We start from the raw sequence: 27,240 nt of genomic DNA, 5'->3' as shown, positions 1-27,240 counted from the left end.
TCCCGCTAGCAGTGGCCGCGTCTGTACACAAAGACAGAGAGGCTCCGTGACGTATATTCTTATCGGCACAATGCGGAGCGTAACACGCTTGGTAACGTTCCTTTGTCTTTTGGCATAACACGCATCAAACACCACTCAAGCCCGGCAAGCGTGCGCGTGCGTTATCTAATCGCGGCGAGCATGCTTCGAAGTTCCTCATTGCGAGTTGAAATAAAAGGCGTTAGCGCTTCCGAAGCGACCACAGAGCATCGGCATCATGCGCGTCGCACTTTCGTGGAGCGTTCTCTGGCTGACACTCGCGACGGCGCCATGGAAGTCGCAGGGGGCTGCTGTGCCTTGGCCGGCGGCTGACTGTAAGCATCCCGGTAATTATTGGCGTAGTGATTTATGGGCTTTTTCATGCACGGAATGCAACTTCTCGACGAGACTTGTACGTAACAAATTACATGTAAATATTTACGTGTTATTAATTACACGTCTCTGCCCAATCTTGTAATTTAACAATTACCTTGTTTACTTGGTAACGCTCACTATAATTTGATGGTTTTTTCCAGCAACCGATTGAATTTAAATAGTTACATATTTGATAAAAAAGCTTTAACTCAATACGCAACTTTAAGCGCTTAAAATCTGTGAGTACTACTGTGTCCGAAGGGATGAAAACGTATACATGGTTTATTCCCTCCCCGCAATCCTGCCGTTCCTCTTCAATCAGCTGAACATGGCCGGCTTTCAGATTTACACACCTGCCCGTGAAATACGACCTCTTAGCTTTTCTCTTATAATAAATTTCTCTTTCTTTCTCTATCTTTTCTGGACGCGTTTTCAAGCGGACTTTGTGGGCAGTAATAGCTGCTGCTCAATTCTCCTTCGCTTAGTGCATCCAGTGATTTCTTTAATGTCGACATAAGTATATTGGCCGTTAAAGTGAAAAGCGATTATTTCTTTGTGACACATGACTCATACATCCAGTCTCGCAATTCTACAGCATGAACAGTATCGTTAGGGGTGAATAATTGCCAGCTTTACATTAAACTGCATTGCAAACGTGAACGTTCGCTGACATGCTCCAATTATTCGTTTAGGTCTGAATGGCTAACGATCGCGAAAGACGGCGTTAGGAGGTTCACGAGGGGTTGGCAGAAACTGAAACGTGCTACTATGGCTCGATAGCCGAGGCCACTTCGGACCTTAGTGGCCGGGAATCAGCTATGGACAGCTTTTCATTTTTTTACTCGCCTATCGGGAGCGCCTTCACGTAGCTCCAGCTACAATGAAGCGTTGCGCTTCATCGAGAAGCCAGACTTCAACATCGCGGCACTAAGTAACCACAATCTTGTGAGCAAGGTGCTTCTGCGTGACAACCCAGCCCTTATCTACAGCGTGCACATAGAGCAAGTTTTCAGGGTCACTTCAGATGTCCTCGAGACAAAACGAGCTTACGGAAGATAATTTTGAAAAACAATTCTTAGCGAAGATAGATATCGTCTGAAGGGCTGCAGAGGACGCATTGAAAGAGCCAGATCAGCTCATTCTGTTTATTGCAGGGAGGAAAATAACGCTAAAGTAATTGCTCATTTTTTAGTAATTGCTGAATACTTTCCTGGCACCGTAATTGGTAACTGTAATCAAACACGTTTTGAAAGAAGTAATTGTAATTGTAATCTGTTACTTTTTTTTCAGTAATATGTGCAAGTTGAGTCGCAGCGAAACAGCAAATTATAGACGCCATAGTAAAAATCTGTGGATTAACAGTCACGCGGGGAATTCTATAGAACGTTCTCGTAAATTTACACTTACGGAGGCCTACTCGTTGCGCATCGTAATCGGGGATACGCCCATGTGCGACTCTTGTGTAACCATAGAAACGATTGACCACATCCTACGTCTCCGTCCCCAGTATGCCGTCGAGCGTGAAGCTCTTCGGACAGCATTGAACCAGCTGGACTCTAGACCATTCTCAGAAATGAAGATCCTTGTAACAGGGCCGTACATGTCGATGGCACAGAAAGCTCCGAAAGCGTTGTTGAAGTACCTTAAGTCTCGAGGTTTTGGCAACCGTGTTTAGACTGGGTGCAAACCTTGAAATGTGCGTGAAACTGTGCTCTCTCTATCTCCTATCTCCCTCTTTCTTCGTGCCCATAACCCTGCCCCCAACGCAGGGTAGCAAACCGGACGTGCGCGTCTGGTTAACCTACCTGCCTTTCGTCTCTTCTGTTTCTCTCTCTCTTCTCGTAAACCTAAGCACACGAACGTTTTCCGAGTTCCGCCAAGATTGGAGTGCGGCCTGCACGGACGGGAACCGAAGCCGGTATATCTTAGGTTCCGCTGCAGAACGCCGTTTATAGCCACCGGTCCACTGCGGCCAATGAGCGAGTGAAACAAGCACGGCGTTGGCACAATGCAGGATTTTTACCCTATAGGTATCCACGAGATCTGAACACCGATTGGTTGATAATGCGGTGTGATAGTTAGTTTTTTCTTTCCTTAACCCGCCGTGGTTGCTTAATTGCTATGGTGTTGGAGTGCTAAACACGAGGTCGCGGGATCGAATTCCGGCTACGGCGGCCGTATTTCGATGGGGCGAAAACACCCGTGTACTTAGACTTAGGTGCACGTTAAAGAACCCCAGGTGGTCAAGATTTCCGGAGTCCCCCACTACGTAGTGCCTCATAATCAGATCGTGTTTTCGGTGCATAAAACCCCATAATGAAGTTTTTTCCTCTTGGGAAATAAGTCGACTTCAAACATTTTGCTGGTTTATTCCAACTGAAAGCCTCACTTATCATTTCGTGCAAGAATAAGAAACTTTATTAAAGAATGGTCCGGCAGTTTTTGTTGTCGTGGCTTCAGGTGGCGACTCGAAGTCCGTGGACTCGGGCGGCATCTTCGACTTGACGGGCGGCCCAGAGCGAAAACATTTCGTGCAAAAATTTTTTTTTTCAGAAAATCAAAAGGATTTTTCGAATTCTTCGTGGCCGATTATTTTAGAACAGATTTCATTACAGCAAGATCAGCATGTTATTCTTTTTTATTTCCTGTTGTCTTTTACTACCAAATTGTTCTTCACGCCTCTGAATTGCACATAGGCAAGGCTAGAGAAGCACCGGAAAAGCCTTCAGGTTTCTCCGACCGGAAGTCAAGCGTGCGCTTGTCGTGCTCCATGCGGCGCTTCATTCCTGGCGCTGTGAGGAAACAAAACCGCAGTGGGACCGACGGCAAAGCATTGGTGGACGTGGAGGCCTTGTATATTGCCCCTACATCGCCGCCTCGCTCATTACTAGTAACAGGGTTTGTTACGTGATTACCTCTCTATAGTTGTGTGGCATGTTTACGCCACGCAAGGAGTTTGGCAGGGTCTGCATCCTCATATTGCGTTTGCTGCTGTTTTATCTCGCAGAGGCGAAAAAGTTGCTGCAGACTTTCCAGATTGGACTATTCGTTATAAGCAGCAGCATGATAGACGGGGTAGGACGTAAGCATAAGAATGACGAGGAAGAAGCTGTTGACCGTGAAATAACGGTTTATTCTCGTCACGGACCTTATTTTGTAGCCGACGTGCTGCAAATAGGGCCACCATAAAATAACTGCGAAAGCTTCACAGCTGTGTGTATAACTAATTGTTCTTTCGTAGTTTTTCCTTGTGTGGTTTTCTTGTTTAATTGCGACCAGCCAGTGCCGTGAACACTTAAAATTAAAATTAAATTATGGGGTTTTACGTTCCAAAACCACTTCTGATTATGAGGCACGCCGTAGTGGGGGACTCCGGAAATTTCGACCACCTGGGATTGTTTAACGTCGACCTAAATCTAAATACCCGGGTGTTTTCGCATTTCGTCCCCATCGAAATGCGGCCGCAGTGGCCGGGATTCGATGCTGCGACCTCGTGCTCAGCAGCCCAACACCACAGTCACTGAGCAACCACGGTGGGTTTGTGCATACTGAAGCCTCTTTATTGTACAAATAGGAGCAGTGAGGAAAAAAATTGCCAATTAAGATTCAGCGCCTTGTTCTTGACTCTGAATACAACAGTTTATTGTGCATTTGATAACACTGAACAACTAACCCCTAGCTTGCACACTTCACCACTTATTCTGAGGTATTCGCTGTTCTGGTACGTTATGATGTTCCTTCGAAAAACAAAATTAGCTGATTTTTTTCTAGGTCACAGCAACGTAAGAAACAGCTCTGAATGGCTGCCAGTAAATTTATTAGATGTCTCGGCGCCTCGGAGCTCGTACGTTGACTGGAGAGAATGCGTATATAATTGAGGAACATGTATTACACCCCGTTACCGTCGCCCTTATGATTCTCAATATACTTCAGCGCCTAACAAGAACATACTGCGGCGAAGCTGACTAAAAATGTGGTTATTATGCAACGCATATTATAGCTTTGCCTCAAGCACCTTCGCCAGCGCATGTCTCGATTTGAGGCTCTGAAGTTAGGCCAACACCGCCTACAGACCAATGGATTGTATTCAAGTCTGACTTGGGCTAGCTACCTAGAGCATAACGACAATTACGATGGCGCTGCATGACGCATATTATTTTTCGATGGGGTTGGGGGCGTTTTTCGGGAGATTTCTGATTATGTGCGTACTATCGGGATAAATAGTCGGAATTTGGTAGTCTCTCAGATATATGCAAGACTTGGCAGGCAAGTGTATGTAATAAATAGCACATTACGCATTCGAACGTCCTAAAGTGATACGTGGGACAAGCAACGTTTTCACATGCCAGTCTCATCAGAAAGCGGCAGGCAATCATACTCGCGACCTTGTGCTCGACAGCAAGACGTCAGAGCCATCGCAAAGGGTTTCAAAAGCGCCTCCTGCGATAAATGTGGCAGGCTTTCTTTATCCCTGTCGCGATAGGTAATGGCGCTATGCACACCGTTACCCGAACCAGGTTTGTGCTTTACGTTATCGTGACCGATATGCGAACATTGACTTGGTCGTGTGACACCAAACTATGAGGTGGTTCTCTTGTCCTTGGTCTACGAACCTCGAGCTTGTCGGACAGCTCAAGTACTGCTGATATGATGAGTGGTGATTACGAGTGCACGTTTATGTCTTGTATTGTTCCTGTGCGTGCTCAGTACGCTGGAAACTTGGACACAATCGACAATGGACAACATGCAGAGATAAGCGCGCTCGCTCGCACGCACGCACGCACGCACGCACACACACACACACACACACGCACACACACACACACACATACACACGCACACACACACACACACGCACGCACACACACCGAGAGGGAGATGAACTTTGCAAAGGCGTTCGTTCTTTGATTTGACGCCCTTTAATTAGTTCCCTGTGCTATGGTGACCAACGTCAAGCGCACTCGGGCAGCTCTCGCCGGCATTGTCATGGTGCTGACAGTTTGGAGCCTACTTTAGAATTGCTACGGTCTGATGCTGCTGCTAGTGCTGTTTCTTACCAAAGTGCACTTATCAACGTCTTGAACGGGAAGTGCAATGGATATTTGACTGTAAGATAGCGAGGGCCATTCACTTTGCTAAAGAAATAACGATGTCGACTAAATTCATTCGCGTATATTGCTTCTACGCAGGCAAACTTTGCGAACGCATGGCATGGCAAATACATAGCGTGAGAAGGCATCTGCATGACGTAACAATAATATATCTACAATATTGTAACACCGCGCAAAGTGAACTCGCTTTGCATTAATACAAGCATTTATCAAATAAGTATAGCATCCATGATTCCCACCGTACGAGGATTCCACATACTTTTGTGTGCCAATCGATGTTACAAATTACTTGGCACGCTCCATACGGTGGCCTTTGATGTCATTAGGGCCTTATGCCTTCGTTCCGCGCTTGTTCTGCTCACTAAAATTATTATCAACTTTTTCTTACATTTATTATCCAATATGCTAAAAAGTAGTTCCCACTGACGAGCGCACACATAAAGTTTGGCGAAAACACCAATAAATACTGGTGGATTGTGTTCTCTTGATCGGCAAGGAGCCCGATTACAAGGCGCTTTTTTGAGCTCCTCCACAGAAACTTTCATAACTGCCCCTCAAATACAAATCTTAAGCATTAGTAGATTGGCTCTGCTGAATCGACAAGTGTGTGTTAGGTTCACAAAAAAGGAAGAATAAGTCACTTCAAATACAGAAAATATTCTATTAGAACTAGTATCTATTGTATTAGATTTCCTAGTTATTTTTATTGTAACAGGTTGGCGAGCAGAAGACAAAATAGTAGAATTTCATTTTTCTTATTTTGCGTCGAAATTCCAGCGCAGGCATATGTCGCAGTGACTACGTAGATTTCGAAGCATTTCTTTCCATTATAGCGGATTTTGAGTCAGTAAAGAATACCTTAATGTTTCTAAACTCGCATTGCCGCAATACACTCGTTGTCGTGTCACATTCGTCATACCGTTGTCCTTCCATCTTCGTGGACCTTCTAGAATACAATTCCTGTACAAATTACCGATGGAAAAATAACTAAGCCCCAGGAGCCGTCGTCAAAAATACATGACGTCACGGTGAGATGGTGCGGCAATTTCATGGTGGGTTCGCCACCCATCTCTCGTTTTTTGAGTCTTTCCCAGCATACCAAGGCTCTTCTCATGGTAAGGGTGGTCCATCTTGTTTTGAAGACACGTAATTTACTGATACAGCTCGGATAATTTTTGAACTTAGTGGCCGATCCCAGAGTTAGTGCATTCTCTTAGATCGTCCCACTACCCATCACACTTTCTGCGTGATCTGAAGTTTACTGATCTGAAGTTTACTAGTGCACAGTCTTAAGCACGTTAAGAGTAAATTGGACCACGTTACTCGTCGAGAAGCCGACTGAGCAGATGCTGCATATCCCGGCAATAAAGGCGTGAAATGTTTGACTTAATTAAAGGAACTATGCTCTTGAAGGCATATATTTGTTACAGTGAGCTCACTGAAGTATCATTTGTGGTTTTAATGTGTAATTGCGCACAGAACAAAGCCCGGTCATCGGCAAATCCGTAGGAGTAGTGGAGTTCGGGTTCTAGATAAGCCGATTCGTTATGTAATTCTTCTCCCATGAATGAGATATTCGCCGAGACATCAGCAGCCACGGTCAGCAAAGCCCGGAAGAGTTCGCACATAAAGATTCGCTTTCATGCGAGCTAGACGTTTACTGTAACCGCCCAAGATAATTCTTAAAGCATGTGATATACCTTAACACCCTTCCCTCTAGGCCCCGCTGATTGCGTAGTCTGCGCCTTAGTGTCGGGGGCAGCTAGCTTTACATGGGGTTGTTTTCTGGCGCTAAGCAGAACCGTTACATTCTTTATTGTGCAGGAGTACTGGCCTTGGAAAGAGCAGGAGACTTCGAGGGAGACATCCTCCGGCCACGGGACAATTCCGCTGATGTGAGTAGTGCTTATGCTTTCTTTCAAATGACCTTCAAGGAAAAGTGTCCGCACTGTTCTCAGACGGGGTGGCCGTATGACACGTGCTATTTCAGGCCACCACATTGCCGCTGTTGGCTGTCTTGTGGTGCAGAAAAGAAAGCAACAAAAAAAGAAGCATCGCAGGTTCATTCAAACTCAGAGCTGATGACATCTATATCTACTTCAGTATTGTCAACTATTACGCACCTCATAAAGGACAGATGTTTCTGGGCAAGATGGACACTTCAAAAAATCAACAATGAAAAGGTAAAATAGTATCTGAGCTTTTACGCTCCAGAACCGCCATCTGATTATGAGGCATTGTTTACCGATATGCAAGCATCATGCTCGCATGAGGGCGGCTGCACAATCATTACCAAGTTTCGGCTTCGGACCGGGCAAAGCCTGGCGGTTTTTGTCTCAGGAGCTCTTTTCCTTGCGAAGGTTGTTTCAGCTTCATGCTTCACATTCGCAGGATAAAAGAGAGACGTAGCTTCCTTTGGTTGGTGTACGAGGCTTGTGCTTCTAAAGAACAAAAGTCGGAACCCTAAGCGGTGATCCCATGCTACAGAGAACTGCAAGTTTTTGCTGCAGATCTCCTGGTCCATAAATTTTCGCGTTCGAGTGTGCTTTTGTACAAGCCTGCACGTCATTGTCGTTCATCTGCTAATGCTGTTTGGTGACTGCATCTTCTCATGCACAGCGGAATGCAGTTACTAAAAAGGACCGCCTGTGGCCCGGAGGAATCATTCCTTACGTCATCGACGCTCAACTCAGTGAGTGAAGACGGCGGGATCTCGTAACTGATGGTCCAGTACTTGCTTTTTTCGGAGCTCGTTCTGCTTTATTTTCGCTGTTTTTGCGTCTCATTGTTCCACAGTCTCTAAAAAGAGGAAGTTTTGCCCTAAGAGCGATGCATTGAAACCGATGGAAACAAAGCCCCTCCGATGGTGTCGAGGAATGCGCGGGGTCGGCAAGTTGGCATGACATAGCGCGGGAGGCAACACCTGCTGCGAAGGAGAAATAGTGTGCACGCAGATGACAGGCGCCTCGAAATGCTCGCGTAGTGTCCCTAGATACCTAGATAAACTATTCTGAGGAAGCGCCATCCTTTCACCTATAGCCACCATCCTCCTTACTTTCATGCTCTCCCATCGCTGTGCGTGAATGAATTATGTAGTGCGGCCTCCTGGCATTTCGACGAAATCATCGCACCGGTCTCTACCAACACCGAAAGGTTCCAACATTGCTTTTTTTAACGGAGCGCGGTTTACGCCAACATACGCATGCATGGAGATTTTTCAAACACAGTACAATTTCAAGACACGCATGCACACACACATGCAAACACATACGCATATATATATATATATATATATATATATATATATATATATATATATATATATATATATATATATATATATATATATATATATATATATATGTATGTATATATATATATATATATATATATATATATATATATATATATATATATATATATATAGAGAGAGAGAGAGAGAGAGAGAGAGAGAAGAGAAACGAGTCCATTTTATTCCGATTTATTCAGACACAAAGCGTAATATTCGGACGTTGATTGGGTTCATGCCCGATCAGTCACCAGTCCACTGCTCTTGCATTCTGGGCTTTAAAAAAAAAGAGAAAAGAAACAAGAAAAGGAAACGGACGCATTCTGTGATCAAGCTAATTCTGTGACGACTACTTGAAGTTGAAAATGGGCGGTTATTTTGTTCGCGTCTCTATATTTTCGCATTGGTTCTAGCACGCATGTTACCGTGAAAAAAAGCAACAAGTTTTGACTACGTAGTCTAAAAAGTCCGTGAATGACCTGTTAGCGGTGCACGCATTCCTTGGAAGCTGTACTCCGTCTCATTAACCCCACGCAGTGAAGCTCGGGTTAGCCACCCAATAGTGAGATCAGGCTGCGTGTTTTGAGATAGAGCGGAAAGCTCCATTTTACGCCACTGGGCCTTCCGTGAAGCTCTCAGTCAGCTGACGCCGTGCAGATGACGGTCAGCGGTGGCTACTGCAGGACCTCTCGGTGTTTCCTCGTTCTAGCTGGCTGACGCAACTGGTATAGAGTTTTTGCTGCTTTGCATGCAGTTTGTGGGATTTAGACTAAACGCCTCGCGAACCGCAGCCTTGGATTGTGTATAACAGGGTGTGAACTTGGGGGAGTTGGTGAACCATTTTAACTTGCTGACAGGCGGAATTTAGGCGAAGGTACATGTACGGGCTGTGTTTCTTTGACACGCTTCTTCGTCTGAGTCTTCTCTGTAACGCGTTCTAGCGAATTAGATTGCGTACTCTCAGAATTTAGGCCCGGTGCGCCGATTCCTTGCATACTTCTTTTCCTTTCTTCCGCTTTCGTTATTATTTAAGTCCAGTGATTTCTGAGTGTTCACCGCGTACATGTTTATTGTACATGTGTATTCCTATATTCATTATTTAGTCCTTGTACTAGTTGTTTCTTTTGTTTGTCTTTAAGAGCTGAGCATTTCTTTTTCTTTGATCATTTGGTTCGGGCCAAAAGGATGATTCCGTTCAGAGTTAGCGATGAGCTGCCTAGACGCGGCACACAGGCACTTGTGCTTATGCGAGTTATTTATTGATTGCGATGATTGTTTCGGGGAAATAAACAAACTGATTAAACCACGGAGGCCGTGCTTCGGCCTTAATCCATTCCGCTTGTTCACTGCAGAGCGAGATATGCAGGGTGAAGTAGGCGCAATCACGTTGCTTTCTTATCGGCAGATCGCACCACGAAGAAGATTCTGAGGGCAATGGCCAATATCCAATCTAAAAGCTGCTTGCGCTTTGTGGCCCGCAGAAAGCATGAGAACTACCTGCACATCATGCGCGGAGACGGGTGAGCAGTCCTTCTTGTTATTACGGCGACGACCTTACACGGTACGCGTATTATTCGGTCTAAAGTGAAGCTTTCGTTGAGGCTGTTGTTATAAGCGTAAACCAGTGACACAGGCTATACTGCGTTACACAGTAGTACACGATAACCACCCAAATGCGGCCGTTGAACTTAGTGAAGTAAGCTTCTCACGCAAGAAGTAAAATTGGAATGAAAACTACGAATAGAATTTTGTTATAGGTCTTTATGCAATGCAATCCGGAATAAAGAAAAAGAAATATTGAGTCATCTGTAACCCTACATACAATTATCATAACAAATCTGTTAAAAGCGCGCGAAGTTTACATTTGATCCTTTACTTAAGTAAAGCCGCTATTTCAAGACTAATAGACTAGAAAAATTAACATATCCGAGAAAAGCAAGTAATGTAAAGCGTAGCTTTGTTTGATGGTCCCGTCTCTATTGAAAGCCCTATCAGGTTAGGTGTTGCATAAAAGTGATACCTGTCTTGATAATAAAGTTTGTGCTTTTCGGCTCTAAATTATAACATTTTGCCCAATATTCGCAAAGTATGTTTAGTTTTTAATGAACAAACGTCCTCTATTCCCCTCGCCTAAAACATATCAGGACAACGACATACTGATTAGCGTTTTTTGTGTGCACATAGATAGTAGTAGAGAGCTGGTTTCAGCAGCCTAAACTATAGAAACACTTCTCTGACGTACACAACGGCAGCCCAAAAGTGACAGAAGTGTGCGTATTTCGCAAAATGCACTTTATAAAAAAACTTCTACACTTCAGAATAGCGCTTCTTTCTGCAGGTGAAACCAATACCAAGCAAGCAACAAGAACAGCACGTTGTATGCAACATGCTTAGTAAATAGTCATTACATTGTGCGCAAGCTTTCATTAGCTTGAAGTCACTGAGCGCTCTCGGAAAACAATAATTTACCACCCGAAATCCGTAATTTGTACGTGGTCAAATGATATAGCAGGGTTCAGTGTCTACGGCGTGATCATATTTAAGTTTTATGGAATTTTTAAGTATCACGTGTTGCAGATGGGAGCATTCTTGTCCTTGAGCAGCGTTATTCGATGAGGTGGACATTACTAGCACGAGAAATTGAAACATATATTGAGATAATTGACAAAAATTTGCTACTTAACTGATAAATTAATTAGTTAACGCACTTATAGTAATTTACGAGTTGTAGCCGGTGAGCTTGCTAGACGTATCCACTTGCAATTAATTTCCACGACGGTACCAGTTTTCACACATTCTTTCCCATTGTGTGGATCAAGGTACATGGACGTTCCAGTTACTTTCGTGCTTCAATGCATAAAAAAGAAAAAGAAAATTATGGGGTTTTACGTGCCAAAATCACTTTCTTATTATGAGGCACGCCGTAGTGTAGGACTCCGGAAATTTCGTTCACACGGGGTTCTTTAACGTGCACCTAAATCTAAGACACAGGTGTTTTCGCACTTCGCCTCCATCGAAATGCGGCCGCCATGGCCGGGATTCAATCCCACGACCTCGTGCTCAACAGCCCAACACCCTAGCCACTGAGCAACCTCGGCGGGTGCATTAAAAAAAAAGAAGACATTTGCTAAAATTTAAGTCGAACTGCAGTGTATTTTTACGGCCAGTTTGATGGCGCATATCTCCAGACTGGCGTCATCCTGAAAATTCATCACAAGTGGATACGCCATGCAAACTCATCGGCTGGAATTCGAATATTGCAATAGGTGTCCTAAAGTATTTAAAAAGATAATTAGTGAATTTTTGTTATTCTTTGAAAATGTGTTTCGATTTCTTGTGCAAGCAATATCCGCCGCTCCTAATAGTCTACCTTAACGACTAGAATTATGTTATCTGTAAGAGGTAAGTTTTTAAAGGTACCATAAACCTTAAAAATTATTACCCTGTATAGTATAGAAAGAAGGATTGTGCTTTAAGTCAGCTGAGCTCCGCATACAAACATATGTCAGTTCACTGCAGAGGAGCTCTACGTCATTTGCTTGTAGCCGAAAACAAGCACGAAACGATTCAATGCCGCCGACACTTCTCGTTGCGCTGATTTAGGCCGGCCAATTTACTTGTGCAATGAGCAGGTATACTTTCCAAGAAACCTTGTAGACGTGCAGGGTGTGTTGCAGTAGTGGCCAGGATTGAAGCCACTATACCTTAACTGCTAAAGAGATAGTTTAGAGTCCAAGGGATGAAACACGCTCGGGACACGTATCTACGCAGCCTTGTAAGCACCCCACACTTATCCGCGCAGAATCGCGCTCCCTCGCGACGACGAAATAGGCAAAAAAAAGAACAATAACAAATAATATCACTGTTGTACGGTGCTCATTGTGTGAGCTTATGAAATGCACAACGTTGCTATTAGCCTAAAAAGCGCGACTACTCTTGCTTTCGCGGGTGAATTGCCCATCCCGGGTTTTCAAGCAGGTTGCTCAGCAGACATCTTGTCTGGACTGAAATGTAGCCTGCATCTTATTTCACTGCAATGTTCCGCCGCCAATCTGTTTTGTTTGCGGGCTTTGTCAGAACCTAAAGGGGTGTTAAGATGACAGCTACTCGGCTTTGTTGCCTATTTAATCGTTTATGGCGAGTATTGGGACAAAGACGCTGTATAAAATGTTCGCGCATTCTTTAGACAGCGTCGGTACTTTAGAGCGCAAGAGTATGTCAGTGCTAAAGGTAACACTTATTTGAACCCAAGGTTAGTCGTTCCTATTTGAGCACAAAGATTGAAAAAATTGCAGTGCAACCAAATTCTTATGAAGAGAAAGAATCAGGAAGTGTAAGGAAAATGTAAGGTTAAGATTCGTACGTATAAGTACTCGTTAATATAACACCATTTCCTCGCCTTCCTTTTACGCAGCCCTGTTTACACGCGCTTTTGAGAAATGTCCTTCTATTTCAGCCCCCAATTCGAAATGTGCTGTTAGGAAATTGCTCTCGTTATTAGTGTGTAACAGCGACGCGCCACATCAGTTGAGTTACTTGCACAAGTGGCGTGTCTACATTCATGGCAGTGCTACTTTCTAAACTCTACAACTTTTGTACGTAGAGGTGGATATCTTCAGAACTACAGGCAGGCACGGCTCCTTCACATCGACTAAAGGTGACAGCCGCCTGCAATTGAATGTTCTGTATAATTTTCAATAAGCCTTTTACTAGAATCTATAGAAAATGTGTAGATTACTCCAGCGCCAGCCGTCGTGCAAGGTGTCATTTTGTCCCGCCACCTATGGTTCCCACCACTAATCTTAACACCGGGAAGTGTCAATTTTACTAGGCAAATTGATTACGATCATGCGCGTTGGTGCGGGCACTATTTCTCAAACTAAAAAAAGCCGGTCACTAAAAAAATGTAAAAATTTCGAATTATGTAAGTGTCCCCATGGAGATAGTAAGTGTACAGGTTCTTGTGTTAACCTGTTCCCTAGTAAATGTGTCGGCGTAAGCGTGTGAACAGCCTGGCCTTTACAATTCATACAACATGCCAAGGCGTTTCGCAACGAGTTTTCGGAGCGTCTATCTAGTACTGTGCATAAAACTCTCGCAAGGCGAGGAGGTACCAGAAGGCGAACGTGCAGCATTTTTTTTTCTTTATACGCAACGCAGCTGCAGTTCGCCCGTTGGGCGCAGGGGCGGCGCACAAAAGCTGTCCCTAGGCAGAGACTGTCTCTACCAGGGCATCATCGTGCACGAGCTGACGCACGCGGTGGGCTTTGCGCACGAGCACTCCCGTTCGGACAGGGACCAATACATCGACGTGTTCACGGAGAACGCGGAGTCAGGTATGTACACTCGCGAGGTTGAAGATATGGGAACTGTTGCGCATTATGCCTCAACTTAGGTAACAGGTTGCGCGGCGAGTACATTGTTTCATTACAGTCCAGGTCTAAGTGCCTGAGGACTAAATGCTAGAGGGAAGGATTTAAATGTAAATATTTGCCGATGCTACACGTAAAAGAGGAAAACGATGTAACACATTTTGATAAAGGCAGGGAGACAGGACGGACGCTTATAAACCGACAAGGCTCCGGCACCTTGGAGCAGCGGGACTTTCGGCGCGTAATCCTAGCCGTCGCAGTGCTTTGACGCAGGGACCCCATTATCCATCCCTCCTGGATTTTAATTGATCCGCAAATCTGTTTTCATTGCTTTAATAATCCTTATTCGCCTTCATCTTATAGCCCTGTATGTCCTGAGGCATTATTCCTCACAAAAAAGAAAAAAAATGGGAAGTAGTAAACCCGAAACCATCGTCATCATCCCTTGTGTCGATAACGAAAGATGGTGAGCCTCTTCTGCCGTCCGATGTTGCGGAAGAATTAAACACTTTTTTTTATTCGGTTTTCACATCAGCAGAACCAGTACCACCAGATCTGAACTTTGTCAGCTTAAATACTTCAATGAATGACCTCATAATCACTCGCGAAGGTGTAGAAGCCGCTATAGATCGTCTACCAGTCAATTCGGCAACCGGACCAGATGACATTTGCGCATAATTGCTAAAGCTTACAAAACCAGCTATATCACGTATCTTCGTTGCTATTTTTCAACAGTAGTTAATACAGGATGCGCGCCTGACGCCTGGAGGTGTGCACGCGTGATCCCCATTTTTAAATCTGGTGATCCCTCCTCAGTCTCAAACTACAGGCCCATATCATTAACAAGCATCTGTTGCAAATTACGTGCCGGGCTACTGTCCTAAAGTGCGGCAACTGTAATGGTTCCCATGCTGCCTCGTCTAGGGACTGCCCTCGCATCAAGAAAGAGGTCGCTGTTCTCAAGCAAATGGTTCGGGACAATTCGACACACAGGGAGGCTGCTGCAACGATCCGGCGTCGGCGTCGGCGTCACCGAACCTGCTCAAAAAAGGCAGAGCCGCGAAAGGAGAGGGCCGCTTCCATTGTAGCACCCACATTCTCCAATCAGGCCAAAAAGGGGCTGAACAGCACAAGGAAGTCACCTGAAAGGAATTTGTCTCAAGAAGAATGGCCTGCGCTTCCGAGCCAGCAATCTCCCCCAGAACTACAGATTGTCAAGCCCGCTCGGGAGCCTACTCCTGCCGCTGATGCCACGCCCAAAGCAGATCAAGTCCTTTCAATGCTGCGTCCCCTCATAGATGCCATTCGAGTGATTCTGTTGAACCTTGGAACTACGTCTGCTCAAAATGCACTGAAAGTACTGGACGCCTTAAGCCCAGTGCTTGAGTCCCTCGAATAGAGACATGGCCAGCCATCGCCCATCGTTTCGAGAGGAAGTCAAGGCAGCGTCAATCATACAGTGGAACGCAAGAGGACTAAAATCACGCCTTTCGGACTTTCGTCAGTATATATATACTAATTTGTTCCCAATCATTGTCATATGTGAGCCTAATGTGTCAAAACCAGTCAGATTATCGGGATACGAAGCTGTTATATCCGCCACAACTAATGCATGCAGCAAAGTCATCGTTTTTATTCGTCGAGAACTGACCTATGTTCGCCAGCCGATTGCGCCTCATGATAAAAATCAATACGTTTGCCTCACCATTAAAAAGGGCAAACTCATGTTTACACTTGCAGGCGTTTATATATCGCCTTCAAGTATCTTTGATCCCAAACGATTAACGAACATCTTGCCTGTGTGCCCTGCACCATATATCATCATCGGAGATTTTAATGCGCACCATATAGCATGGGGAAGCGCAAAAACAAATGCAAGAGGGCAAAGACTTGCAAACTTCGCCTGTAACCACGGCCTTTCACTTCTGAATGACGGTCGCCCAACGTTTATACGAGGCGTGAATTATGGCAGCTGTCTTGACCTAGCTTTCGTCTCCAGCACTTTCACAAGATATGTTAAATGGTTTTCGGATATCGAGACACACGGGAGTGATCATATTCCCACATACCTTGTCATCAAAGGAATGTCCAGTCCCACCCCACGGAACACCATTCGATTAATTGATTGGACCACTTTTACTTCCACCATGGAGGATGCTTGTCGAGAGGGCTTGTCCTCTGGATTAGAGGAAGCAATCAAGTCTGCAATGCTACACGCCACGCGCGCGGTCACGGTTTCGTCGAAGCACACGGAATTGGATATAGAGTTGGAGCGACTTCGTGCGCTCCGTCGTCGTGCAGAGCGGCGTTACCGGCGTACAAAGTCCATCGAAGACCTTAGGACAGCCAGACGACTACAAAAGAAACTTCAACGTCGCATGGATAGATTGGCATCTCGACGTTGGGCAAGATTTTGCCAGTCACTAGACCCCCGAAAGCCACTTTCCCACATCTGGAGAACCATACGTGGTCTACGTTCCTTCCCTGAACAACGCTTCCCATTCAAGGCGCTGGCGCTCTTCCAGGGGTGGCTAGAGGCTGATGTTGCAGAAGACTTTTGTGCAAGGATCGCTGGCCAAGCAACCGGTCCAGGCTTCCCAGCCCCCAGTCGCATCCCTGTTTCACGTGACGGCCGCATGGATCTTCGATTCATAATGGAGGAGCTAGAAGCGGCTCTTGCTCTATGCAGGCGTTCTTCATCCGCGGGACCAGATGGAATATCGTACCGCGCCTTGAACAACCTGAGTGATGGCGCACGGAGAGAACTGTTACATCTCTACAACTTATCTTGGCAGGATGGCATGGTTCCCGAAGAATGGAAGATAAGCCGCTTGGTCCCTCTCCTGAAGCAAGGCAAGTCCCCACTTGAAACCACCTCATACCGCCCAATAGCGCTGGCCAGCTGTGTGGGAAAGATAATGGAAAAGATGATCCTTGCCCGCTTGGAGTGGTACCTGGAGCACTACAACATGTTACCGAATAGCGTGGCTGGTTTTCGTCGAGATCGCTCTTCCATAGAATGTGTTGTTGATCTCGCTACGTACGTCCAGCTTCAAAAGTCACGCAAAAGATTATCTGCAGCTCTGTTCTTGGATGTCAAGGGGGCATAGGATAACGTATCTCACGAGGCTATCTTCGATGCTCTTGAGATGGTTGGCCTCGGTGGTCGAGTTTTCCAATGGATCTCTCATTGCCTTTTTATGAGATCGTTCTTTGTCTGTACCGGTGATGGTAAAACCGCACTACACTGCACGTACCGAGGTGTACCTCAAGGCGGTGTATTAAGCCCTACCCTATTCAACCTCACACTCATTGGTCTCGTTGATCATCTGCCAGCAGCGATCAAGATATCAATGTACGCCGACGACATATGTATATGGACCTCAGGTGTGACACGTCCTCAGATACGTGCAAGACTTCAAAAAGCTGCTACTCTAACAGCTCTATACCTCCGCAACCAAGGTCTTGAAATCTCGTCAGACAAATGTGCACTGATGGCGTTCACTCGCAAACCAATGACACCCTACGCCATTTCAATAAATGGCCAGATAATTTCTTATGAGAAGACTCACAAATTTCTTGGCATAATCATTGATAGAGATCTCTCATGGAGCCCGCACGTTACCTACTTGAAAAAGCGTCTGACAGCAATCTCCCAACTTTTCAAGTTTCTGGGAGGAAAGACTTGGGGAATGTCAGTGCATGCAATGTTGGAATTGTACAGGGCTCTTTTTCTGGGCTTCTTGAGATACAGTTTGCCCGTACTGACCAACACCTGCCAGACAAATCTTCGTGCTCTACAGGCTATTCAAGCTCGGGCTCTCAGGGTTTGTCTTGGTTTGCCAAAATGCACATCGACAGCAGCGACTATTGCGATTGCTCAGGACCAACCTATACAAACACACATTGCGGTAGAAGTGTTGAGAGTGCACATTAGGCACGTTGCCCGTGCCTGTTCCCACCGTCTGGCAACACTACCATCAGAAAGGCCGCAGGCAGCTTTTTGTACTACGATTTCGGAGTATTACACCTGCCTCCCATCAGGCTACACCCCCGCAACTAAGCCATCGATTCCTCCATGGTGTTTGGCTCGACCCGCAGTGCACCTCACCGTACCAGGAATCAAGAAAAAATCTGAGCTGTCATCACCAGCTCTTAAACAACTAACTCTGCTTCTTTTGCACGAGAGGTACGCCGAACACGTACATATTTATACTGATGGATCGGCAACTCTCCAGTGTTCCTCTGGAGCCGTGGTCTTCCCAGCGAAAGCCACCACCATCAGTTTCAAGACATGTCACCCAACGACACCGATGGCCGCGGAACTTGCAGCCCTTCGCGCTGCACTTCGTCTCGTCAACCACGAACAACCTCGAAGGTGGTCAATATTCAGTGACTCCAAGGCTGCACTGCAATCTTTGCTATCGGCCCTGCGGCGCGGACCACACGAACAACTGGTATTTGAGATTAGAGAACTCATTCATACCTTAACTGAGAAAGGACACCACGTGACATTTCAGTGGCTTCCAAGTCACTGCGGAGTCATAGGGAACGAACACGCTGATAACGCTGGTCGGTCGGCTCTTCAAGGGGACGAAGAGGAGCCGATACCGTTATCAAGGACAGATGCCGCTCGAAAACTTTGAATGATCAGCCGTCACATAACGTTATCCTTGTGGAATGCTGGAAGTTTTCCCAACTACCGACTCCACCATCTTGACTCCTCCCTACGCCTTTGTATTCCAGCTGGGCCCTGTCGTCGCGAAGCTACCCTGCTCTGTCGACTATGGCTAGGGGTGGCTTTCACCAAGTCTTTCGCTTACCGAATTGGATGGGCCGACGACGCCTCGTGTGAGGACTGTGGTACCGAGGAGACTTTTCAACACCTTCTTTGTGACTGTTCTCGATATACTTTACAGAGACAATCACTTGCAACCGCGATAGCGCGCTTTGACCAAAGACCTCTCACAGAGGAACTCATTTTCAGATACCGCCATCATAAGCCATCGCAGCAGAGGGCGACGAGGGCACTGTTGCGGTTCTTGAGGGCGACAGAACTGGACAGGCGACTGTAGCCTGAACAGATGTTGATAGTGCTACAAGTGTCAGTGTGCTGTGCGATGACAGTGTTCGGTGACAGTGACCGATTGTGATTGTGTGTCTATGCTCCTTCCTTTCCTTATCTCTACTTTGTTTCCACTTTACCTCCCCCTCCCCTCTCTCCCCAGCGTAGGGTAGCCAACCGGATTTTTTTTTCTCTGGTTAACCTCCCTGCCTTTCCCCTTTCCTCTGTCTCTCTCTCTCTGTTGTAAATTACTAGAGCACATCATATCATCCAACGTCATGAAATTTCTATCAGATCACAATTTCTTCGCTAGCAATCAGCATGATTTCCTTCGTGGTCGTTCCTGTGAACCCCAACTATTCGAATTGGTAACTGACCTCCACGAAGTCGTTCATGGTGGACTAAAAATAGATGCTATATTTATTGATTTTGCAAAAAGCATTTGACAAAGTTCCGCACATCCGCTTATTAATGAAGCTAACGAACCTTGACATAAACAGTACGATTACAAATTGGATAGCTAATTTTTTAACCAACCGAAGGCAATCAGTCTACGTGAATGGGTACTCATCTTCACTTTCGCATGTAAAATCCGGTGTACCGCAGGGTTCGGTCCTGGGTTCAATATTATTTCTGATCTATATTAACGACATAGGAAACACTTTATCTTCCACCATAAGGTTATTCGCAGACGACTGTATCATCTACGGACAAATTAGCAACGCGGAAGACAAGAACTCATTACAGGTAGACCAAGACAAACTCGCATTTTAGTGTTGCCAGTGGCAAATGGAAATTAACGTTTTTAAAACTAAGGCCATGACGTTCACGAGAACACATAATCCAGAATTAAGCTATTACACGATTCAGGGAATCCCTGTTGAGAAAGCATCCACATTTAAATATCTCGGAGTTCATTTATGTTCTGATTTATCTTGGAACGAGCTCATTAATACCATAACCAGTAAGGCATCCAAAACACTCGGCTTCATTAAACGCAACTTATACTTGGCTAACTCTGCTACTAAGTTATTAGCATACACTATGCTTGTTCGTTCAAAGGTAGACTACGCATCCATTATTTGGAATCCGCATCAGACCTATCTGATCGATCAGCTCGAAGCATTACAAAATAAAGCAGCAAGATATACCACAAAAAATACTCGCGTAACTAAAGTGTTACGGAAATCAAGGAATCCCTTTCATTGCCCTCTCTTCAAAACCGCCGACTAATAACATTGTTATCACATTTTCACGCACTTTATCATAGTAGATCCCCGTTCCGTGAATCTTACATCAATGCAGCTCATACTATTTTTCAGCGTTTTGATCACCCATTTAAAGTGCAAGCCCTTTTTGCTCGCACTAATCTGTACCGTCATTCACCATTACTTTTGGCAATATATCATTGCAATAGACTACCGAGGGACATTGTATCTGCCATTAACCATGATGTTTTTGTTAAGAAGTTGAAGGCTTTCCTAAATGTGTGATTATTTCTGTGTTGAGTGCCTACTTGCGTATGTTATTCTTTCTGTATATAATTATGTCACTCTCACTGTATCTTACCTATGTTCTTTTTCTACACGTTTGTAATTGTAACTGGCTCCCTGCCCCCCCCCCCCCCCCCCATGTAATGCCTGGATGGGCCTTTAGGGTATATGAATAATAAAAAAAAAGAAACTCCCTGTGTACGTTTTCATAGGCTCCCTTAATACCCAGACATTTCAGTAGCTCAGAATAGACCATAAAGGTCTATTCTGAGCTACTGAAATGTCTATGCACTCTGCTAAAGCAACAATAGTATCTTCTGAGCGTCTGCCTTGTCTGAACCCATTGTGTAGTTCGCCCAGCACATCATTTATTTCCACCCATTGGCACAGTTCTAAGTCTATGGCTTGCGTTGTCGTTCTATATAGCATCTACGTTACTGAAAGCGGCCGGTACGAGCTTGTCTTATCCTCACCACCTTTGCCTTTGTAGATGAGGATCGCCTTGCTTTTATGCCACCCAACTGAAATTTTCTTTCTTTGAATCAATTGCTCTATGGCATTATACAGCAGTGCCTTGCTCTTTGGACCGAGGTTCTTCACTAGCTGTATTGGGATTTCATTGGGTCCTGCGGTGGCGTTATTAGGGACATCATCTGCTTTTACCCATCTGCGGTGGCTTGGCGGCTATAGTGTTGCGATGCTAAGCACGCGGTCAAGAGATCGAATCCAGGACGCGGTGGCCGCATTTCGAGGGGGCCGGAATGCAAAAACGCCAGTGTCCTGTGCATTGAGGACGCGGTAAAGTTGCTGTAGTGGTCAAATTAAAACGGAATCCCCCTGTTGTGTTATCATCACCGCTTGAGCGATAGTGGCGGCGCGACTATCGCGACAGCTTGCTATATTAGCTCAGTCATGCGGCCACCGCGGGGATTCCACTACGAGCCGTCATGGAATAAACCACGTTTGGTTTTGCTCCCGCCTCTTCCTTCGGCTGCGGTTTTCACCCCGTGAAAACACTACATTGGCGACGAGGATGGGATGCTGAGCAATTCTGCGGCAAGCTGACATGGCAACGGAAGGACCGGCAGCGACGGGTGCAGTGGCGCAAATCGTGGGTCGACTGGGACACATCGAGCCCTTTGACGAGTCCACAAGCGACTGGCCGTCGTACGAGGAACGCTTGTCGTCGTTTCTTCAGGTCAACCGTATCCCCGAGGATGACAAGGTACACGCTTTTTTGAGTCTCATAGGCCCAAAGACGTACAGTCTTCTCAAGTCATTGACCGCGCCGGAATTGCCGTCAACTAAAGGTTTCGAGTTTTTAAAGAGACTTCTTGGTGACCATTTGTCACCGAAGCCGTCGGTAATAAGCGAACGCGCAAAATTTCACAGAAGAGCACAACTTGAGACTGAGTCAATTTCGGAATATGTTGCGCAGTTGCGGAAATTGGCACAGACATGCGAATTTGAATCCGCCCTTGATCAGTCATTGCGGGACCGTTTTGTCTGCGGTCTGTGCCGAGAAGATATACAGCGCGTGTTATTCACGGAGGATAACAAGCTAACCTTCCAGAAGGCCGTAGAACGAGCGCTAGCCATGGAAGCGGCGAAAAAAAGCGTTGCAGAAGTGCACGCTTCGGAATCAAGCGTATCAGGCGTTCACAAAGTCGGAGCGGTTGGGAAAACTGATATGACGCAGGGAAATTGCTACCGCTGCGGATCTGCGAAACATGCAAGCAGACTGTGCCCGCACGTTGCGGCCATTTGTTTCAAATGTGCTAAGAAAGGGCACATTCAAAGAATGTGCCAAGCTAACAAGAGAACGACGCAGGGAGCGCGTCGAAACGCGATGAAGGGGTTGAGTCCCGTTCAAGCATCTGTTAGCGTGAAGGGAATTGTTTCGCCTGGTATGGAGCCGATAAAAATTTCAGTGGAAGTACAAGGCGTACCCTTGGAAATGGAGCTGGATACGGGGGCTACTGTGACCGTAATGTCTTTGAATCAGTTTCGTGAAATGTTTCCCTCCATCAAGGTCGTGCCAACGACGCTGAAGCTGCGGACGTTCGACGGAGCCATCATCCAGCCTGTCGGAGTGGCTCACGTTGCCGTGCAGTACGGAGAGCAGAGGGCCCAGCTGCCTTTTTACATCACGAGAGAAAAGGGACCCCCTCTGCTAGGTCGACAATGGTTGCAAGCCATCCGACTCGACTGGAGCCGTATTTTCAAGCTCAATGCTATTCCCAGGTGGGACGATTCTGCCTGTTCCAGACTGCGCGCTCTTCTAGACAAGTACCAGAGTTTGTTTCGGGACGAACTGGGGACAATTACAGAAGAAAGAGCGACATTGTCCCTGAAAGAAGGTAGCGTGCCAAAATTTATGAAGGCAAGAAGTGTTCCGTTTGCATTGCAACCAGCAGTTGAGGCTGAACTTAAAAAGTTGGAAGCCATGGGAGTCATTTCGCCAGTCGAGACAAGTGACTACGCGACGCCGGTTGTGCCAGTAGTAAAGAAGGACGGTGGCATAAGACTATGCGGCGATTATAAGACCACCCTAAACCCTTGTCTTGAAACTGATCACTATCCGCTCCCGAGAATCGACGAGTTGTTCACAGCGCTCGCAGGGGGCCAACAATTTTCTAAAATTGACCTAAATCGAGCCTATCAGCAGGTAGTAATGTCAGAATCGTCAAGAAAGTATTTGACACTAAATACTCATAAAGGACTTTTTTCCGTAAACAGGCTGCCGTTCGGTGTTTCGTCGGCACCCTCTATTTTCCAAAGAATTATGGACACAATGTTGAAAGGCCTGAAAGGCGTCAGCTGCTATTTGGATGACGTTCTCATCACCTGCAAGACGTCAGATGAGCACTTCGCAAATCTAGAGGCGGTTCTGAAGCGTTTAACTGAGCGCGGCGTTCGAGTAAAGAAAGAAAAGTGTTCATTTTTCCAAACGGAATTACGGTATCTGGGTCATGTTATCAGTGCAGCAGGTGTCAGCACAACGCCAGACAAGATAGACGCACTGATGAAAGCGTCCGCACCCAGAGGCAAGCAGCAACTGCAATCGTTTCTGGGCGTTGTAAATTACTACGGGAAAATTGTTCCTCAGTTGTCTACTCTGGCGAATCCACTTTACAAACTGCTGCGTCGCGACCAGCCATGGCTCTGGGATGAATCGTGTCAAAGGGCATTCGAGAAAATCAAGAATGCGTTTAGCGGACACCGGCATAGAGTCCAGACGCAAAGCATAAAACGATTCCTCGCCTTCAGACGTACCTTCTTCAGGACCCTGGAGCGGGAACCTTGAAAAAAAATCTGCTTCTGCGTTGTCACTGGACTTTTTGTACACGAGCGAGTACTTGTAAGCGGACAACGTGACAGCCCATCGCTGTAAGCGTGCCGCTGCAATTGGCGGAATGCCCGTTTTTTGCCCAAGAATTGTTTGCAATGGCTTGTGATCCGTAATCAGTGTGAAACATCTTCCATAGATGTAGAAATGAAACTTTTTTACGGCAAAGATAATGGCCAGCGCTTCTTTTTCTAGCTGACTGTACTTCTTTTCGGCCTCGGTTAATGTCCGCGACGCGTAAAACACAGGTCGAGAGCTTCCATCTTCAGCTACATGAGAAAGTACTGCGCCCACGCCGTATTGGGAAGCATCACATGCCACTTGGAAAGGTTTATCTGGGTCGTAATGCGCCAGGATCGAGTATGACGCCAACGCATTCTTGATTTTCTCGAATGCCCTTTGACACGATTCATCCCAGAGCCATGGCTGGTCGCGACGCAGCAGTTTGTAAAGTGGATTCGCCAGAGTAGACAACTGAGGAACAAACTTCCCGTAGTAATTTACAACGCCCGGAAACGATTGCAGTTGCTGCTTGCCTCTGGGTGCGGACGCTTTCATCAGTGCGTCTATCTTGTCTGGCGTTGTGCTGACACCTGCTGCACTGATAACATGACCCAGATACCGTAATTCCGTTTGGAAAAATGAACACTTTTCTTTCTTTACTCGAACGCCGCGCTCAGTTAAACGCTTCAGAACCGCCTCTAGATATGCGAAGCACAACATCCGAGCGTACTGTTGCCTGCTTGCGTGAACTTTTCTGCAGATTCGGAGTGCCGGAGACAGTGGTGTCCGACAATGGACCACAACTGGTGTCCGAAGAGTTCAAGGCGTGTATGCGGAGCGTCGCGGCCAGGCACGTCGTGAGCGCTCCCTATCACCCAAGCACAAACGGTCTGGCGGAGCGTTTCGTGCAAACGTTGAAGTCTGCTCTACGCAAGTCTTCTCCCGGTGAGTCTATCGAAGAGACACTTCACAACTTCTTATTGGCGTACAGAAATACGCCTCACCCTACGACTGGAGAAGCTCCAGCTAGCCTATTGATGGGTAGACGATTGCGCACCGGGCTGGATGCAATGAAGCCTACAGTGGAGGGGAAGGTGATGCACAGTCAGTTCACCCAAATGCAGCAGCGCAGGAGCAACAGGGACTGTTTTTGTGTTAATGACAGTGTTCTAGTTCGCAATTACAGAGGCCCAACGAAGTGGGTTCGTGGAACCGTTCTGAAGAAGACGGGACCAATCTCGTACAAAGTCATGGTAGCCACCCCCCGAGGCAAGTTCATCTGGCGTCGACATCTCGACCAGCTGCTGGCTGACGCCGGCCCTATGGTGACACCAAGGGCATCCGACTCCGATTTCTCGGAGGGGTTCCTGGTCTTCCCTGAAGGTCAGACTGGTGACCAGCCAACACCAGAAGAGCCGACACCCGGGGAGTCCATCCCTCCAGCTCCCGGTCCTCCATCAGAGACATCGGCTCCGCACAGGCGCTACCCGTCAAGACAACGCCGTCCACCCGACAGATACCAAGCCGTTCTTTAACTATTGTATAAGGATACAAGGGCACCCTCTAAAATAAAGAGGGAGGAGTGTTGTGTTATCATCACCGCTTGAGCGATAGTGGCGGCGCGACTATCGCGACAGCTTGCTATATTAGCTCAGTCATGCGGCCACCGCGGGGATTCCACTACGAGCCGTCATGGAATAAACCACGTTTGGTTTTGCTCCCGCCTCTTCCTTCGGCTGCGGTTTTCACCCCGTGAAAACACTACACCCCCACTACGGCGTGCCTCAATCAAATCGTGATTTTGACACGTTTTCCATGAAAAGTTTTCGATGGCAAATGTTGATATATCAGGCTCCTCTGCTGATGCGGGATCTGTTTGGATCCGAACTATGCTTTATTTTGGGCCAAATTTAGCTATAACAACGTCTGTGATGTACCGCAGCGCATCGTATCCTTCCAAGATATTACCGTCTTCATCCCTTATAAACGTCTGCGAATTTTTAGTTGGAGTTCCGAGTGCTCATACATTGTTCCAGAATCTTCTTGGTGCGCCTTTGTCTCTTCTTAAATGATATAGACCTATCGTTCACTTGCGCATCACAGCACCGACATCTAGGCATACGAACCTGATATACAAAGCAATTCATCCCGTGCGCCCTCTGTACAAACAAGTAAAACCTCTACCGCCTGAAACTAGATGTTTCAGGTGATATGTTTCACCTTATATTGGGCCTGACTTAGGTATTTCGATCATACATGCAAGCGCTTCATGCAGCAAGTGTTTATTGTGCTCGTATATAGGGCGAAGACAGAGTTCGTCCATGGAAAAGTCCTTCGCTTGTTAACACTTTGAGGCACGCGACATTGCTCACAGTCTGGAGAGGAATGAGGCCATGTGCGGGCTGAACGAAAGCCGCAGCTGTCTGTCTCTCTGTAGTGAAGCAACATGTCACATCTCTTCCTTATTTCGATCTCGTGTCGTCTCCCCTCAGCGCAAGTGGTCGCTCTTCTCGTCTGGGATCTCTGTGCTCAATGCAAGAAAGAAGACAATAATTTTTTAAGGTAGTGCAAACTTCTTGCTGAAAACCAAGGCGCGCACTTTTTTGAGTAAATGAAGCAGGGCGTACGCGTCAACGAATGATAAAGTCATTACATGACTCAACCATTGTCATGTAACTACTGAGCTTGTCCACTGCAAATAATAATCTTTTTTTCACTGGTGTTCCGACATTAGGCGAAACCAGCTATAAGCGGCTGAATACGCTATCGATTTGTTTCAATCTTCTATTGTGACAAAGCAGCGCCGGTTTTACGGCGTACGAACATGATGTACGGCTTACTTGTACTTGTTACAGTAACATTCTAAAAACGTAGGTTTGAGTTCGCTTTCCAGACTACGCTCACTACTGCAAAGTTTGTATCACGCTTATTTGCTGCCACATATTGCGCTTGGTGGGCAGATCAATGGCATCTTTACTGTCAAGAAGTACCGAAACCCGAAAAGTTCACGCGGTTCAATCTCCCTTGTGGGTCTGCGAACCTTAGGTTCCGTCTAACGAAGCGATGATAGGGGCAGAGATTTAAGGTTACAGCGTCAAGAGCCGGCCATGACGCAAAAAATTCGGTGTCGGCGTCGGTGGAGTTGTCCGTGAGGCAAAATTTCCG

At 46.3% G+C, this 27,240-nt stretch overlaps 1 protein-coding gene across 5 annotated transcripts in view; it reads left to right on the top strand.

Annotated features, from left to right (window-relative positions):
- The first annotated feature begins 232 nt into the window (after positions 1 to 232).
- Positions 233 to 27,240, top strand: part of LOC135913806 (astacin-like metalloprotease toxin 5) — a 31,304-nt gene continuing 4,296 nt past the window's right edge. Inside the window, exons 1-7 of one of the 5 annotated variants that reach the window (XR_011515390.1) lie at positions 233 to 365; positions 7,329 to 7,399; positions 8,124 to 8,196; positions 10,199 to 10,313; positions 13,954 to 14,129; positions 24,836 to 25,020; positions 25,262 to 25,791. Coding sequence is in view for 4 of the 5 variants with exons in the window: in XM_065446499.2 (XP_065302571.1) it covers positions 257 to 365; positions 7,329 to 7,399; positions 8,124 to 8,196; positions 10,199 to 10,313; positions 13,954 to 14,129; positions 22,756 to 23,087 (876 nt within the window). In the remaining variant the exon portion in view is untranslated. Of the gene's footprint in view, positions 366 to 7,328; positions 7,400 to 8,123; positions 8,197 to 10,198; positions 10,314 to 13,953; positions 14,130 to 18,911; positions 20,870 to 22,755; positions 23,834 to 24,835; positions 25,792 to 27,240 lie in introns of those variants that run through there. The other 4 variants (XM_065446502.1, XM_065446499.2, XM_065446500.2 and 1 more) reach the window with 4 other exon arrangements.

This window comes from Dermacentor albipictus, chromosome 6, assembly GCF_038994185.2.
Source record: "Dermacentor albipictus isolate Rhodes 1998 colony chromosome 6, USDA_Dalb.pri_finalv2, whole genome shotgun sequence".
In the NCBI taxonomy this organism is placed as follows: Eukaryota; Metazoa; Arthropoda; class Arachnida; order Ixodida; family Ixodidae; genus Dermacentor; species Dermacentor albipictus.
The sequence above is the reverse complement of the archived record's forward strand: the minus strand, read 5'-3'. Positions and strand labels throughout refer to the sequence as shown.